Here is a 16,420-nt window from a genome sequence, read left to right on the forward strand (position 1 = left end):
AGTCTCGTTGCGATCTTCTCCCCGTCAACTTCCATAAAACAAAATATCGCACGAGTACCCTCGACTAGACCCAAAAAGGACACAAGGGACAGTTCAATAATATTATATAGAATATGATCACTGCACCTGCCGACGATACTATGGTTTCTCCTCCCAAAAAAGCTGCAATGATGAAGAACGCAGATGCTGCAGACAGTGGCACTGGAGCTCAAGAGACAACAGCCCAATCTACCGCTATGGATGTATCATCAGACACGACTACTACTGCTACTGCTGGTGGTGGTGATGTCGTTGCTGGAGTGCCATCAAAAGGGAGCATTGATGATGTTCCAAGAATGCTCGCTGAAGGCAAGAAGAAGGCTGCTCTATCTGACTGGGATACTTCATTGGACTTGTTGTCAACTGCGGTTGAAATCATGTAGGTTACGCTACATCTTATTGCGTTGGCCAGACTGTTGAAGACAACGTGCTGTTTTGATCTGCGCAGCATATGCTTGCTCTTCATGTATTGCTTGAACAAACCTAACTATCCATCATATTGTGATAGGAATGAAAAATATGGTGAATTAGCCCCGGAATGTGCCGATGCCTACTTCATCTATGGTCAAACTCTCTTGACGGCTGCAGTCAGTCGTGCAAGTGCTCTGGGAGGTTCCAGAACAGACGTTACCGCTGCCCAAGACGAAGTTGAACAAGATGCAAAGATCTTGGAAAGTGGTATGTGGTCATCAACAGTGATTGTTTCATCATTAGAAATCTCATAGTCTAGGTTTCTTCGTCAACACCACCAATGCAATGATGATCTGGCGTTTACTCACAATCTAAACCTACATCGACATCTTCTAGTTCAAGGCAAACCAGCAAGTCACTTTGCCATTGAGGGCGATGATGAAGAATGGGGTGTAGATGGTGAAGAAGACATTGAAGCCGAGGAAGCTGAAGGAGAGGGAGGAGAAGAAGCTACTCCTGCTACCGACGCTTTGCCAGTCGATAGTCAACCACAAGAAGGTGGTGCTGCATCATCAGCTGCTGCTGCTCCAGCCGGTGACAAGGATGATATGGAATTGGCATTCGAAGTCTTGGACATGTGTCGAGTCATCTACACAAAGATGGATACTCCAGAAGCCATGGCCAAATTGGGTGATGTTGAATTGATGTTGGGTGATATCAGTCTTGATGCCGGTATGTTGTTTGAGTTTCGTAATGAACAAAAAAGAACCGCTTCTCGCATAACATGGTTCATAACCACCTCGTCTCGTATTCGTCTCGTATCGCTCACTCGCGTCTTCTTTGCATATTAGGTCACTATAAGGAAGCCATCAAGGAGTATGCAATGGCCATCGCACTCAAACAGATGGTGAATGCTCCTCATCGTGAATTGGCTGAAGCCCACTATAAACTTGCTTTGCCATTGGAATATGAAAATCAATATGACGAAGCCATCAAACAAGTCAGATTGGTAGTCGTCGCTGTCGAACAACGCATTCAACTCTTGAAACAAGAACTCAAAGATGCTGGTGTTGAAGTGGATGCAAAAGGCAAAGGAAAAGTGGATCAAGAAGAAACTGATCCCATCAAATCCGAAATACTTGAAATGGAGGGTGTTTTGGTTGAAATGGCTGAAAAGGTACGATCAAAATCCTGGTGTGATGTCTTTGCTAGAGTTGGCATTCGTCGAAGGAGGAGTGCAAAAAGCCTCCAACATACTGCGCCAATTGTGACCTGAATACCTTCTCATTCGTCGACTCCCTTTCTCTCCAGGTCACCGACTTGATGAGTCAGAAAGCTCAAGCTCGACCAGGCTTCTTGAATGCTGAATCTGAAGAAGCCAAAGGAGATGCATCCACAGGTGAAAAGGTCGCTACTGTCGTAAATGACTTGTCTGGAACCGGATTGATAAAATCGAAAAAGAATGCAAGTATCAGCACTTCAGCACCATCAGCACATACGACTGCTTCAGCTACCAAGCGTAAAGCAGATGGTGATGTCTCTGTTGAAAGTGGGCCAGATGCGGCAAAGAAGGCCAAAACTGATGTCTAAAAATGAAGGAGGCTTTCGAGAATGAAAGATAAATATGTGTTTTGGTGGGGTTTAAAAAACAGTGTAGAAAACTCTTGTACCATAGAAAAAGTAAAAAAGAACAACGACTGTAACATGCAACGGAACGCTGATGTCGTCGGGCCTCCATTAGGAAAGAAAAGACACACGAAAACTGAAAAATGGCTCCTTCGTCTTAAGACACGATCGCAACTGCGACGATTGACAGGTTATTATAAGAAATTTCTATCCTTTTTGTAAATGAAATGAATGCGCTGCTATACATGCAAAGAAAGACCTCAACTTCAAACCAACATATCTTCAACCACCTCTTCAGCTACCCTCTAACCCTACAAGCCTCCCCACTTTTACTATTATGATGGAGCATAAGCAAACAGGAAGGAGACACTCTCTCCATTGTGAGTTCTTCTGATTGCTTCAGCAAAAGTAGCAGATACATCAATGGTATCCAATTTCGGACATAACAGTTTCTTGTACTCGTGCGGGATTGTGTTTGTCACCACGACACCGGCTAGTACCGAGTCGTTGATGATGTTGACTGCTTTTCCTGATAGTACTATACGATTCAGAGGAGGAGTAGGAGGGATGTGAGTCGATGAAACAAATGATGGGTTCATCAGAATCCTCAGTGGTCTTTTTGGCGGCTAGCATCAAGCAAGGTATCAAAAATGGATTATATCAGTATGGCACTCACCACCATGCGTAACCAAAGCATATACTTTGACAGCACCACCATCCATCAATACTTTTGCAGCGAGGCCCAATGTCCCACAAGTATCTGCCATGTCATCTACGAGGATACACACTCGACCACGAACTTCACCGACAAGAGTCATTCGCGATACTTCATTGGCCTTTTTACGTTCCTTGTGAATCAATGCGAAATCGATATCGAGTTTGTCTGCAATGGATGTTGCCCTATGCGTGTAAGGTTAGGAGATGAGAGGAAAGAGGGAGAAAAAAAGAAACCTTCTGGTAAACAATGACGAGACGCCTCGAAACACACAACCCAACTACTACTCTACCACTTCCAACAATATTACTTCATCTCTCTTACCTCTTTGCACCCCCCGCATCCGGCGACACAATAACAGCCGTCTGCCATCCATTGATATGCTCTTTGATATATTTCAACATGCTGGGTTCACCATACAAGTTGTCCACAGGAATGTTGAAGAATCCCTGAATCTGAGACGCATGCAAATCCATTGTGATGACATGGTTGCATCCAGCGATGGTCAACATATTTGCGACGAGCTTGGCAGTGATGGGTGCTCGCGACTTGTCTTTTTTATCAGCACGTGCGTATGGGAATGCGGGTATGACTGCTGTTACTCTGCGGGCGGAAGCTGAGCGACATGCGTTGATCATTATGAGAAGTTCCATTAGGTGGTCGTTGATTTCGTCGCAGCCTGACTATGGGATGGGTGTAAGGTTCGGTGAGATGTAGGAGACGATGGTAGAGTAAAAAAACAAGCGTGGGAGCGAAGAATAACAGAGAGACTGGGTTTGCAAAGCTCGGATTGTATGCAGGCTAGGACGAGCCAAACACCCTCATAGCTTTACCAGAAGAAAGGGAATAGCCGACATTCTTCTTCAACCTCAAGCTAACATTCTCTCCCTTCTTCCACTCTTCCTTCACTGGCCCAAACGACACTTCTACCTACCTGAATGATGTAGACATCTTCATCACGAACAGATTCTCCAATAGTAACAGAAGTTTCTTGATTCGAGTACTTGAGGACCACACATTTAGCCAATTCGAGTCCTAATCGCCTATTTTCCATAACGCATTCCAGTTAAAAACTGTTTATCTCTTGCGCTCAAAAAAATGAATTTTTGTGACAAGCTCCATAAACGACTTAGGAGAAAGGAGGGTAAGCTTACTTTGCTATAAGGCGGGCCAGATCAGGATGTGAGTTCCCTGCAAACAGCTTTATGCTGTTCTGAGTCACATTCGATGCCATATTGGCCTTTGTACGATGTTTGGAAATTGGACGATTGTGCAGATGGGCCATTTGAACTTTGAAGGATAGTTTTTAACTTACAATACGCGCTTTCTATATAGTTATGTACCAAAGAAATACACGAAACGCATCCCAATGTCAGATCAACATCACCAACACAATCCCCCAAAACCGATCGCTCAATCTCCAGGCTTCCACGGCTACGTCCACTCAACCAAACCACTGCAACCAAACATCCCCGAAGTATACGACCCTTCTAATCCACTTTACCGTACATACGGTGCCAGAACTCACTGTGTATCGACTCCAACATTCTTGGAACCTAAGCTGCAGCATCATTATTTCAAGTATTGACGGGTGAAGCATGGCAAGCCCAGCAATCGAAAGGTGTCGCTACATTGGGAAAGACTTTTGGTATTGCTGATATGTCAGCCACCCCAATCGTTTCCCCAAAGGTCGTTGATGAGGTCTTGTTGCGTGATGCTGGAAAGATTCTTGCAAGAGAACGAGTCAATAAAGATGGTGCTCAGTGGTGCTCTATGAATGTTTTTTGGTTTGTAGGTTTGTGAAATAGCTTTGTTTATATCTGCAGCTTCTTTGAATATAGTGTCGTTCTGTAGCTAGGCGCATCGTTTGAGTTTGAGGTTTGAATATGGTCGCATTGACTCTCAATCCTTAATGTTTTGACGCGTCTGAGCTGCAAAAAGGTGGTTAAAAGAACCAAACGCGTGCAGTCAGTGCTAACTTGCTAAATCTTTCAACTTTCGAAAACATCTCAAGTACCGTCATGGCGGCAGTAGCATCCAGTGAATCTATGCCTGGAATGAACGATGAGACTCGTGAGTCCAGTAATGTACCTGGCATCGTTGTTACTGCGAAGCTTCACAATCTAACATTTCGACTTTTAGCTAAAGCTGATCAGGACATGTCTGGATTCTATACGCGATACTTCAAGAGATATGAATTGTTGATTGAATTGTAAGGTGGAACTATCACCATTGAGTTTGCATCTGAATGTGTTGACATTTGATCGGCGTTTTCAACTTAGCAAAAACCTACAACATCCAAGTCAATGTCCGCCAGGGATCTATATCATGCCCTCGCCGGATAATTTGAATGGTATCCACGTTAAAGATGAACGTTGTTGGAAAGCAATGCATAAGAAAAGTCAAGCTGACCTGCTGAACGATGATCAGCCGTCTGAGAAGCAGTCAGTTTGAACTGATGACCGACTGAACTGACCTTCTGTCAATAGAATGGTATGGTTGTCTCTTCATCCACAAGGGATTTTACGCTCGAGGAGTCTTCAAATTCGTTGTCAAGATACCTGAGTCATATCCACAGGTTTGGCTTTCACGATTCGGACATTTGCATACATTTCAAACTCAATTGCAGTTTCAACATTTTAATAGCTGGCACCTTCAGTGACCTTCTTGACTGACATGTTCCACCCATTGATTGACCGATTCGGAAACATGGACATATCCCATCATTTCCCAACATGGAGGCCACGCAAGGACTTAATTTCTCATGTACTCAAATATGTCAAGGAGTGCTTCAAGGAATCGATACTCTCTAAGCTTGATGGTGAGAGAGATATTTGAAGGACACATTTAGAAACTCTGTCCTCAATGACGCTGGACGGTTCCCATAGAAAACTCGGTGCCAAACAAGGACTCACTACATATGTAGGTTTGAATATCACCGTGTCTATTGAGTCCAGGCCCTGTGACTCAGATTCCTTCTCAAATCACCTAGGTTTGTTCACGAAAGACCACTATTCGCTAAATTAGCAGCCCAATGTGCAACGCTATCTGTCTCAGATTCCATTCTGTATGATTCATATTTGCCAAACAATCCCGTCAAGTTTGCTCCCATCCAAGAATCCCAAATCCAAGCCATATTGAAACAGTTGGAAGAGAATAATGTAAGTGTCTCACGTTTGACGAATGTTGGAGAATTGAGTTCTAACATTGCAACATAGTCGTAAATAGAGACTAGAGGTCTGAGAATTGTATAGGACCGGGTGTTGGTTAGCATCAGATATCATTTACAGTATATTCTATTTAAATACACAACAGTCGGCATTGAGTTTACTGTTGCTTTTTGCTATCCTCGACCGCCTTGTTTGGAAGTAGAGTGTATGTTATAGTGGCTCCAGTGACCTGAATACGTAGCCACAGTCAGTACATTTAAACTTTTACTACCAAACCTCTCAGCAATGCCTTACCTCGAAAGCAGCCAGTATCACGACCCAGCTAGGCAACTTTCGTAAACTCACAAGCGTCAAAATGACAAGCGCAAGTGCCAGTCGTCCAGAAATAGTCGACGCGATAAACAACACGTTACGGTCAAACCCTGCCCTGACATAATAATATCCCAGAAGAGATATCAATGCGCCCGACAATGTGAATCCTAGCGACTCTGTTGCAGTAGTGATGTGAGGCGTTTGTTCCTATATGTTGAGTCAAGTGTCACTTGCTTATGGTTCTTGACCAATTCAGACGTCAGAGACCATACCAAATTCAACCTCTCCACCAAGGAAAGAACCTCCTCATGTCTGAGAATCATGTTTGGATCAATTACTAGTATTCCACCTCCAAGAATGATTGACGAGCCCGTCATGATGGTAAGCCCAGAAATTAGGAGCGTTGATACAGATTTGAGCTTGTCCATCTAAAATTGTGCGGTAGAATGTCAGTATTATGGTTCCAATCATGCGAATAAAGACATTGAAACATATAGAACGAGGTGATTTGCGAGTGAAGGATCCCTTTTGCGGTTTGGATGCCGCGCTTTTCAAGAGTATGGACACAATGAGTGATCTGAGTTGAGTTCAATGAGCGTACCGTGATAAAGAGCCTTGCTACAGCTAATTTCTGTCGTAAAATTGTCTCTCGCTAACAAACTGTTGATGAATGAAAGTGTTGGCATCGTTGCGACACGTCAGAGTTTCGGCGTTTTTTCGCGCTGCGAGGCATGGTTTCATGGGCCAAATTGCACGGGCATTCAATTCTGAATATCTTCATCTCTTGCTGCTGTATTGAATACGAAACTTGCTGTACAATTAATATCATCTGGCATTTATCTGGCATGTGTGCTTTCAAGCCTCACGCATCACCCTCTGATGTTTTGATATGGCAGCGTGTATAACAATCAAGAGTAGCGATTCCATTTATCCTCTCTTCAAATCTCTTCCTTAGGTAGGAATCTTGCTCCTCAAGGGCTTTTACAATATCACCTGAGAACACCAGATGACAGTATATCCGTAGTCGAAGCAGAGACACCTTCTCTATACCCTGTCGTTCCTCTAGTGCCTTGAAGAGACTATCACCACAAACACGGTTCACATCATTTCGAGGGTATGTCAACGTTTCTAGCTTGGTCATCCTAACTATGATATCGTGGACTGCTTGGCTACTCCAAGTTTCTACTGACAAAGTGAGCCATTTCAAGTTTGAGAAATGTGCGATAATAAGGTTTATGTCAAATGGTGTGATTTCAATCCATCTTGTTCCTGTAATGCCTTTAAGAGACTGTCACCACAAACGTTCCTAGTGGAGCTGATGGCGTATGAGAGATCCTCTAGCTTTGTCATGCCAACTATTATATCGTGTAGCATTTGCATGTTGGCGGTTTCTACTGTCAACTTGAGCCATGTCAAGTTGGGGCAGTTTGCAAAAATAAGGTTTATGTCGAATGGTGCGTTTCCGTGATATCCACTACCCCTAAAGCTGTGTTGGCAGAGCCTCGATAGTAATACTGCAGGCAAATTCACTTGATTTGCATGTGCAGAGGTGAGATAAATGCTATTTACGTAATCACGTGTGGATGGTGATAAGGAAATGCCCTTGGCATGATCCAATTCTATATTGTATGGAGAGTAGCACTGTTCCTCTTTATCGGATTGATTAAAGCTGTAGAGGCTTGTGGGCCTGGAGGACTTCCACCATAGTCGGTGCATAGCGTGATATCCGTGATACCCACCAGAAGGTTGTTGAGGAGTTGAAGGTAATTACTCAATTGTCTGAGTGCCACAGATTTCAAGACTTTTCGATAGTGAAAGTACTTGATAACTTGCTCTGACATGATAGTAGCTAAATCCTCCCATGTATACGGAGACATCACGGTTATGTTTGGAGATTGCAAAGCAATCACGTCCCATCGTACAGATTCCCGGTTCATCATGTCGGCCTCCTCCGTATCTGGACAATACGACGACTACCTCTCAAAGCTGAGAGTTGTCCCTCTACGTCCTCGTAATGTGTGAGCCCATAACCATGTATATGGACTGAGTCCAGTCCATATACATGGTTGCTGGATTATCCTCTTTGTAAAGGGAGCAAGACCTTTACTGAATACGAGTTGCGGCGATTTGATGGTTAGATCCGTGACGCTTTCGAAAAAGGGTCAATTATATATATCGAGTTTGCGTAAGGGACGAGCCTTCAAGCTGGAATTCCACTTTGATGACTTGACGCCAGCACCAGCACTAGTATCCAGCTCATTGTATAAGATAGGGATTATAATAGAGTTGAATCCCTTGCAGACAATTGCTAACTGACGTAGGCTCTGATGTCTCTTGTCCCTCGCAATGTTTGTGATGATGATGCGGTTTAGGATCTCGTTTGGTAGGCGAAGACCCTTCCAGTTTACATCGTCCATGATGCATTCTATAATTCGGCAACGTTTACACTGACGGAACTTGCTCGTTCTGTTGATTCCGGCCGAGTTCCTTCTGTTGCTTCTTCGTTGGTTGGGTTGGAATCATGATGACCAGTTGATGCAGGAAAAAATACATCGAAGCCGGTATTAGCACAGAGAACAAAAGACGTATTAACGTGCAAAATCAGCAAAATCCCGTAAACATTGCTACGGTTGGTTGGTATGGGAGGGTACTCTTGGTGATCCTCATCATTTCATTAGGTCAACACTTTGGAGACAGTCATAGTCACTATATGATATCCTATGGACAGCGGGCACGACCATAAGCCTCCAGATGCTAGCAGCACACCTTTATTATGGCCACATGGTGGACTTTCTATTCATATTTGCTTCATGTTTACAGCTTTTGGTACGGAATGGCGAATATGAGAACTTGAGAACTAGTAACTAACTCCTGCTCCTTCTAACAAACGTAGCCTTCATTTTTCCACTTGGAGCATCTCTGGGAATAGGACGATCTGCTCTGCATTGGAAGGTTTGTTGGTCATGAATTTGTGTTGGAACATCAGCATCCTGGGAGTAGAAGGCTGATCATCGTTTCTGTTAGGTTCAATGTACAGGCCTCTTCTTTGTCATAGTCGGTTTTCTAGCCATCGTGTTCCATGATGAGGAGGGACATCACGGTGTCGACCTTGACACTCGTAATGGAATGTCGGTTCATGCTACATTGGGCACCCTGTTGCTCTTACTAACTTCAGCACAAGCTGCCATTGGAATCATAATCAAAGTAATACGAAAAAGGCAGTTACCCTTCGATCACATAATCAAACGCATAGCACCATTCCACTCGCATTTTGGTTCCAGTATGATCGTATTCTCATATATTCAGATGATGCTTGGATTTCTCGTATTGTCTGACACGTGTACTGCTGACTGGACTGCGAACTGTTTGAGCCATTTAGCCATGTAAGTTTGCGTGTGAGTTTGACCTTTAAGACCTAGATGCATTGTTTAAACGAAGCTTCAAGCTCACGTTGTGACAACCTTGGCAGGGGATCCTCATTCGTATTCTATGCAGGCTTTTCGATTGCTAGAATGGGAGGCTTCTTAGCTACACCTGGGTTTTCGAATGAGCTTCTAGAGTCCATCGTCATCACCATCTGGGGTATCTTTAATACCTTTATGTTGAACCCAGAGAAGAACAGAGAGAACTGGCAGCACGTGTCGATGGGACTCGTCTTTTGGCTCGGAGGTATCTTGGGATTAATTTTAGAGATCAAGTCGATAAACGCCATGGTTGGACGTATGTGTTGCCTCTTGAATGGTTGACTCTTGCTTTGTGGCACCAAACCTTATTTATTGTATGCTGGTGTTTTTAGGTAAAAACATCGCCCCGGCTCTCGTCATCGTCTTTGTTGGACGCTCCATGTCTTCGCACACACAGCATGGATCACAATTCTTTGTGGACATACATGTTCTGTTTGGACTGCTGCTAATGTCGGGTGGTGTTGTGAGAGTCGTTGAAGTAATGCTGAGGGGTGTACAGGTCGGGGAATTTGCTTTATCGCTTCCACTTGCGACATTATCCAACTTTTTAGTGTTAACTGCTGGAGTTTCGTTTATTTGTGGTACGTCTGTCTTCTCTGTATTTGATACGAACAACCAATTGATGCATCCCTTAACACCTTACTCCCTCGCTTTGCAGCAACACATCAGAGCCTAATCAATATGGAGCCGTTATTTGATAGCACCGCATTGTCAAACATAATAGTGGCCTCGGGCTTAGCCCTGACTGGATTTGCTTTTTTGCTGGTTGGAATTGCGTCAAATCGACTGACGCTTGATGCAGAGACCTCTGCTACAAATTATCAACCTCTCAACGGCGACCGAGCTCCAAAGTCAGAAGATATTCCGCTGAATTGGGTGTCTACTGACTTGCCGACAAATCAGCGGCACAGTTTCGATGGAGAGGCAGATTAAAGCTTTTCGAGTACTCGTCCTGTAAATATCATTGCTCATTGTGAAAAATAGTACACTGTATCAAGAAAAATGGCTCTTTTTCGGAAATCCTTGCAGAAGGAAGTTTTCGCTTTGGCTCTGCTCGTTGTTCCTTTGTCGTGATCGTTGATCAAGCAACAAACCACAAGAAGCAACCAACATCTTGGACAGTTCTGTAACCACGATGCTGACCCTCAAGGTTCTTGAAGCGCCCAGCAATGCCGGGAGACTTACGGATTTCATATTCTGCTATCCTGATTGGAACCGGGGTTGAATCAGAAGCATGCTGGGGTCTTTGTAAAACTTAATTCAAAAAGCGCCACTCAAAAGAGTTCAACGTTATAAGAATGGATCCCTTATATGTTGTAATTCCGTCGGTGAGTCCGATGTATATTTTGTCATTTCTCGCTCAAACTTACTTGAGGACTCAATCGTTGCTTGTCCCGCTAGATTGCTGGCTCATTACTCACTGGAGCTGCCATATTTCTCAATGTTCAAAGTTATTGGTTAGCTTCATTAGTTCAGGCTTTACGTTGTAAGAGAAAATGCTGACGTCAAAACGGTTTTTATGGCTCTTAGCCATTTGGGCTAATGGATTCCCACAACTCTCAACCATGCTGCTGAGTGACAAGGAGAGCCAAAAAGCCTTTGTCGCTTGTCATGGTGGTGGCCTCGCTTGGTATGGAGAGTCTGTAATTTGCACCAAACGAAACGAAAGCCCTTGATCTGCCAAACTTATCTAAATCCTCGAACTCCTCCAGTTCAAGTTCCGTCCCCTGGATATCAGGCCTTGTTTGTCACCACCATGTACACGTCCCTTTCTGCCATGGTGCTCTTTTCGATCTTGGTAAAGTAAACCATTCAAAGGTTTCCCAACTCAAGTCTAAAGTACCCATACACAATTTTCCTAGTTCGGAGCGGTCCTTGTCAATCACAATTCATTGGTTCGCCTCAGCATCAGGGTATCAACGGACGCTGATTTCATTAAACGCGTCAACCGGGTTTGTGTCGTCCTTTATCTCTTGGCCGTCGTCGTGATGACACCGTATTTCACGAATATTGACATCTCTGTGAAACATCAGTGGGTATGTTGCATTTGAGATACTGGTCATTGTCACGAGTGATTTGCTCCTCTTCCGTTGCTCTTAATTAATCGAGTTCAAAAAAAAAGATCACCTTCGAGAACATTGTTTACATATAGATCTTTGCGAATATTATCGGTAAGCCTTGAGTACGAGCTTGTTGGTGTGTTGCCATTGACAGACTTTCTTCAACTCTACTCGCTGCTATAAGAAGGAAGAATTTTTGGAGTTTCCCTGCGCCTGTCACTCAAAGCCATTGATCTTGACTAGATGCTTGGAACCGAGTCCTTGGCAGTTCTTTGCGATACCTTGTTGGTGGAGAGAATCTTGACCGCCAAATCACAATTGACAAGTACGTCACCAACGACATTGCAAGCATCAAACAAGAAACTTACCAGAAATCAATGTTGTGTTGTGAACACAGAACTAACGTCGTTCTGGGCCATGTACTTTTGCATTTGATGAGTGTCTCTTTGAACGTCATAGTCAAACTGCTGATTGTGTAGTAAGTGTTTGGGGGGTTCCGTGTCCCTCGCGTTGGGTTGAAAACTAACAAACTCTTCTGGCTGACCTCGTCAGTTCGTCGTCTCCAGTTTAATTTTGATGGACTAATATCTGTTTTGACTATGAGCTTAAGAGCTTGTGGTATGGAAGTTGTGAGAGCTACTTGGTGTTTGGTTTGCCGCATATTTACCATACCGTGTTTTTCTAGCAAATTTGACCTTTGGAACATCAGTCAAACTAGGAACTGGAGCAGCGAAACTGGGCACTGGCCTTTCCGCACCACCGGAACTTAGTGAAGTGAAGGGTGTCAAGAACACTGTAGAGCCCTGTTGAAAAGACACACAGGCGACGAATTATAATTGCATATTAAACTCTGAAGAGCAACATGGAAGTATGAGCACTGATACGATCTTCAAGGTAACGCCTGGCTATTGTTGTCGCTAATATTTGTGCGAACTTTGTCAAACGCGATCATTCGAATCCACAGGCCACAGTGCGTCATCTAGACTTCAAGACATCAGTTTTGATTCAGAGGACAGTCTTTGACATGTATCTTCCCTCTTGCGTTTGGCGTTCCAAAACAGTTGGCGACATCAGCGACAAAGCTTCTTGTTTTATTTGATTGGTTGTTTGCCGCATGGAGCCGCTTCTAAAGGTAAGCGATTGGATCTATGGCGAGGCTTTCATTCTCCTCTGAGCTCTTCTTTGCAATCAAAATGACTGGGTTTTGAGTTTCAAAAGTCTAAAATGTCCAATCAATTTTGATTCCAAACTCTTGTCAAATAATCTAAGGGATTTCTCCCTTATGAACAGGTCTATGACGTGCGACTAGATAGGCCACGAACAGCCGCTCGTATTGGAGCATTGTCCCTCCATTCAACACATTTGCAGTTTGTCCCAAATGACGGCGCGTCTGGAGAACTGACTGTGAGCCAACCCCATATTGAACAAGAGCTACTTTATCCACAGTTTGGACTCATTACTTGAATTAATCAACCTAGATCACGTACTGCTCCATCTCATCCATTGACAAGAAGATCGCCACGTTCTCGAATGCAACTACACACTACCCAATCTTCATATACACAAAAAGCTTCTTGAATGCTAGATTCTACTTGCTACGTGATCAGGATTCTCAAGATGCTTTCTCGATCTTGACTAAATTCATCAATGTTGGCAAGTTTTGTGTTATCTGGCAGTGTGTGGTGTATAGCGAAACATGTTTCAACTGACACTCTGAATCATCTTAGCTTCATTGGATCAATTGTATGCCTTTACGTACAGACGAGCAGTCACTTACTCTGAAGATGGATGGTCCGTGTTTGATCCTGAAAGGGAGTACAAGCGGATGGGTGTTGGCTCAAGAACAGATGCTTGGCGATGGTCCAAAGTCAATGAGCACTACGAGGTATGCTGCTTGATCCATTACAGTCATCTCAGGGTGCCGCACGCTTCATCAATTTAAATCATACTCAAACTAGTTCTCGTCAACATATCCAAAACTGCTCGTTGTACCAAATAAGATTAGTGACAACGTTCTGAAACATACAGCCAAGTTCAGAAGTAAAGCTAGAATACCAGCATTGAGTTATCTGCACCGACACAATATGGTATAACCTTGTTGCAGACACTCCTTGTGGTAAAGAAATTCAACCTCAAGTTCTATTATAATAGGTGTCGATAACACGATCAAGTCAGCCGATGGTAGGCCTTCGAAACAATAGATCAGTACAAGATGAGAAACTGGTTGAATGTATATTTGGATCTGGACTACTACCACTCGAATCTGGACGATACAATTTGATTATTGATGCTCGTCCTGCTATGAACGTGGCAGGTCAAACTGCTATGGGAGCTGGAACAGAATCAACAGAGAATTATCGTGGATGTCGCCTAGAGTTGATGAATATTGAAAACATTCATGTGATCAGAGATAGTATGAACAAGTTGATTGATGGTACGTTGGTCTATGCCGAATCCCCGATTAATCCTTTTTTGGTCGATCAACATATTCACTTCGTATTTGCTATCTAGTGGTATCATCTTCAGATGGAATGGTGTCGAGAGATCGATTAGACAGAACTAACTGGCTCAGGCATATACGGAATTTGATTGATGCATCTTTAAAAGTGGTTCAACATGTGCACCTGTATAATGCGCATGTCCTAGTGCACTGCAGGTAACCTCTCGAATCTATTGTTTGTCAGTGAATGTGGTCTAGGTTGATGTGACGGGACAAAACACTTACTGCAGTGAAATCATTCTGCTTTTTGGCGCATCATGGACTGACAGTGCATTACTTTTGTAGTGACGGATGGGATAGAACAGCTCAGTTAACGTCACTAGCTCAAATATGTCTTGATCCATATTATCGAACAATCAGAGGATTTGCAGTCCTTGTAGAAAAAGAATGGTGCTCCTTTGGTCACAAATTCCGTGATCGATGTGGTCACTTATGTATGGATGCTTCTCATGGTGGTGCTTCAGAAGGAGACACATCATCTGGCAGCTCGAATTCATCAGGAAACCCCTTCCAACAAGTTTCCAAATCAGCAGCGAATTCTATAGCTGGTAGTATGCGGGGTCTGATGTCGTCATCCAAGACTCGCATGAGTAGTAGTATGCTGTCGACATCTGTATCAGTTGATGGATTGAGTTCCTTATATACGAATGGATCCACGTCGCTATTGGCATCTGGACGGTCTGGATCTGCGACTAGTGTCAGCAATCTCAATACCACCTATAATGCCAATCTACCGTCTGAAAAGAGTGTGAATAGACAGACAGCACATCCTAAGGAATGCTGTCCGACGTTTGTGCAATTCTTGGATTGCTTGTATCAGATATGGACACAATTCCCAACCCACTTTGAGTATTCTGATAAGTTATTAGTTGTGCTTGCTGAACATGCATATTCATGTCAGTTTGGTAACTTTATATTGTGAGTATTTGGGTTGCAATAGGCAAATGTGCTTGGTCACCTTCTTCTTTGCTATAGTTCATGCGTCAAAACGAACTCACACTGTGCTTTGTAGTAACTGTGAACGAGAACGTAATACCTTTGGTATACCCAACCCGGACAACACTGGCTATTTATCACTTCAAGAATCATCGCATTCAGTCTGGTCCCATATATTATCTAATGAAACCGAGTTTAAGAACTCCTCATACGTGGCCTCTTCATCATCCTCTAATAACTCTGTACAATATGGTGCTGGTGGTGGAACAATTGGATTGAACGGTGAACCTGGAACCGTCAGTCCCGATGGCGACATCTTGTATCCGTCCTCCAGTAATCTACGCTTCTTCTCGGGTCTGTATGCTCGAGATGGAGAGAATCAAGTCGAAGTGAACGAACGGGTGGAAACTGTTACAAAAGAGGCGGGTCTTGGCATACCATCAGCTTGGAGTCCTGCAGCAATGTTAGATTCGCTTGCTGGTCTATCAGTCAAATCTTCACAACAAGCAGTAATAGTAAAACCGCAGGAGATTCAATTGTCGAGTATCGAAGACGCTGGTGGGAAGGAACTGAAACCTGTTAGGGCAATAGACTGGGATCCGTTGACATCATAATACCATTTAAATCACTCACACGTAACAAATATTCATAGAAAGCACACAAATACACTTTAGCATCATGCCAGATATCACCCTTTCTGCACGCTTTGCACGAATTCCGTTCCCCTGATTTCTTGGCTTAAACCTTTTGACTTTGCAGGTTGCCGTTTTCCAAACATCTCAAAAAACACGTAGTGACCTAGGAACTATGGCATTATCTAATATAAGTCGTGAGATCAGAAGAAGTAAGTGTCTGTTCTTCCCGTTCTTCAATGGGTTTGGTGGTTGCGTGAACGTGATTTCTGGCATTCGGGGGTTTCACCATTTGGACTATAAGAAAACTGAATTTCTGCCGTTGAAAGCTAATTGTTAAAGCTAATTGTCTCAATAGCCTTCCAATCTATCAACTCCAAGGAACACAGCGAGCTTACCATTTGGCAAGCTTTTTGAGACATTTACATTCAACAACATCGTTATTTTAACAAATTGCTACCAAACGATAGGGTAAAGGACGAGAAAGAGTATGTCAAGTCCGCAAAGTCTTCTACCCAGCAAAAGAAAGCAGGTACGTTGGTTTCTCAAACCCAA

At 43.5% G+C, this 16,420-nt stretch overlaps 4 protein-coding genes across 4 annotated transcripts; 3 read left to right on the plus strand and 1 right to left on the minus strand.

Annotated features, from left to right (window-relative positions):
- Positions 1-113: 113 nt before the first annotated feature.
- Positions 114-2,040, plus strand: SmJEL517_g04908 (uncharacterized protein; the record flags this gene model as incomplete). The annotated part of the gene is made up of 5 exons (XM_031170836.1): positions 114-418; positions 548-717; positions 847-1,182; positions 1,302-1,627; positions 1,762-2,040. 5 exons carry the CDS (start codon positions 114-116, stop codon positions 2,038-2,040), a joined length of 1,416 nt encoding a protein of 471 aa, XP_031023214.1.
- A 371-nt stretch (positions 2,041-2,411) lies between these two features.
- Positions 2,412-4,025, minus strand: SmJEL517_g04909 (ribose-phosphate diphosphokinase; the record flags this gene model as incomplete). The annotated part of the gene is made up of 5 exons (XM_031170837.1): positions 2,412-2,702; positions 2,778-2,976; positions 3,116-3,474; positions 3,726-3,834; positions 3,946-4,025. The coding sequence occupies 5 exons, from the start codon at positions 4,023-4,025 to the stop codon at positions 2,412-2,414; spliced, it is 1,038 nt and encodes a 345-aa protein (XP_031023215.1).
- A 787-nt stretch (positions 4,026-4,812) lies between these two features.
- On the plus strand, positions 4,813-6,015 carry SmJEL517_g04910 (uncharacterized protein; the record flags this gene model as incomplete). The annotated part of the gene is made up of 8 exons (XM_031170838.1): positions 4,813-4,864; positions 4,934-5,003; positions 5,074-5,144; positions 5,281-5,369; positions 5,438-5,612; positions 5,680-5,713; positions 5,784-5,952; positions 6,010-6,015. The coding sequence occupies 8 exons, from the start codon at positions 4,813-4,815 to the stop codon at positions 6,013-6,015; spliced, it is 666 nt and encodes a 221-aa protein (XP_031023184.1).
- Positions 6,016-11,035: 5,020 nt separating this feature from the next.
- Positions 11,036-15,847, plus strand: SmJEL517_g04911 (uncharacterized protein; the record flags this gene model as incomplete). The annotated part of the gene is made up of 11 exons (XM_031170839.1): positions 11,036-11,065; positions 11,139-11,187; positions 11,268-11,380; positions 13,088-13,201; positions 13,276-13,459; positions 13,525-13,682; positions 13,756-13,884; positions 13,949-14,231; positions 14,309-14,453; positions 14,583-15,215; positions 15,310-15,847. 11 exons carry the CDS (start codon positions 11,036-11,038, stop codon positions 15,845-15,847), a joined length of 2,376 nt encoding a protein of 791 aa, XP_031023183.1.
- Between the last annotated feature and the right edge of the window lie 573 nt (positions 15,848-16,420).

This window comes from Synchytrium microbalum, assembly GCF_006535985.1.
Source record: "Synchytrium microbalum strain JEL517 chromosome Unknown SmJEL517_scf0038, whole genome shotgun sequence".
NCBI classification, from domain to species: domain Eukaryota; kingdom Fungi; phylum Chytridiomycota; class Chytridiomycetes; order Synchytriales; family Synchytriaceae; genus Synchytrium; species Synchytrium microbalum.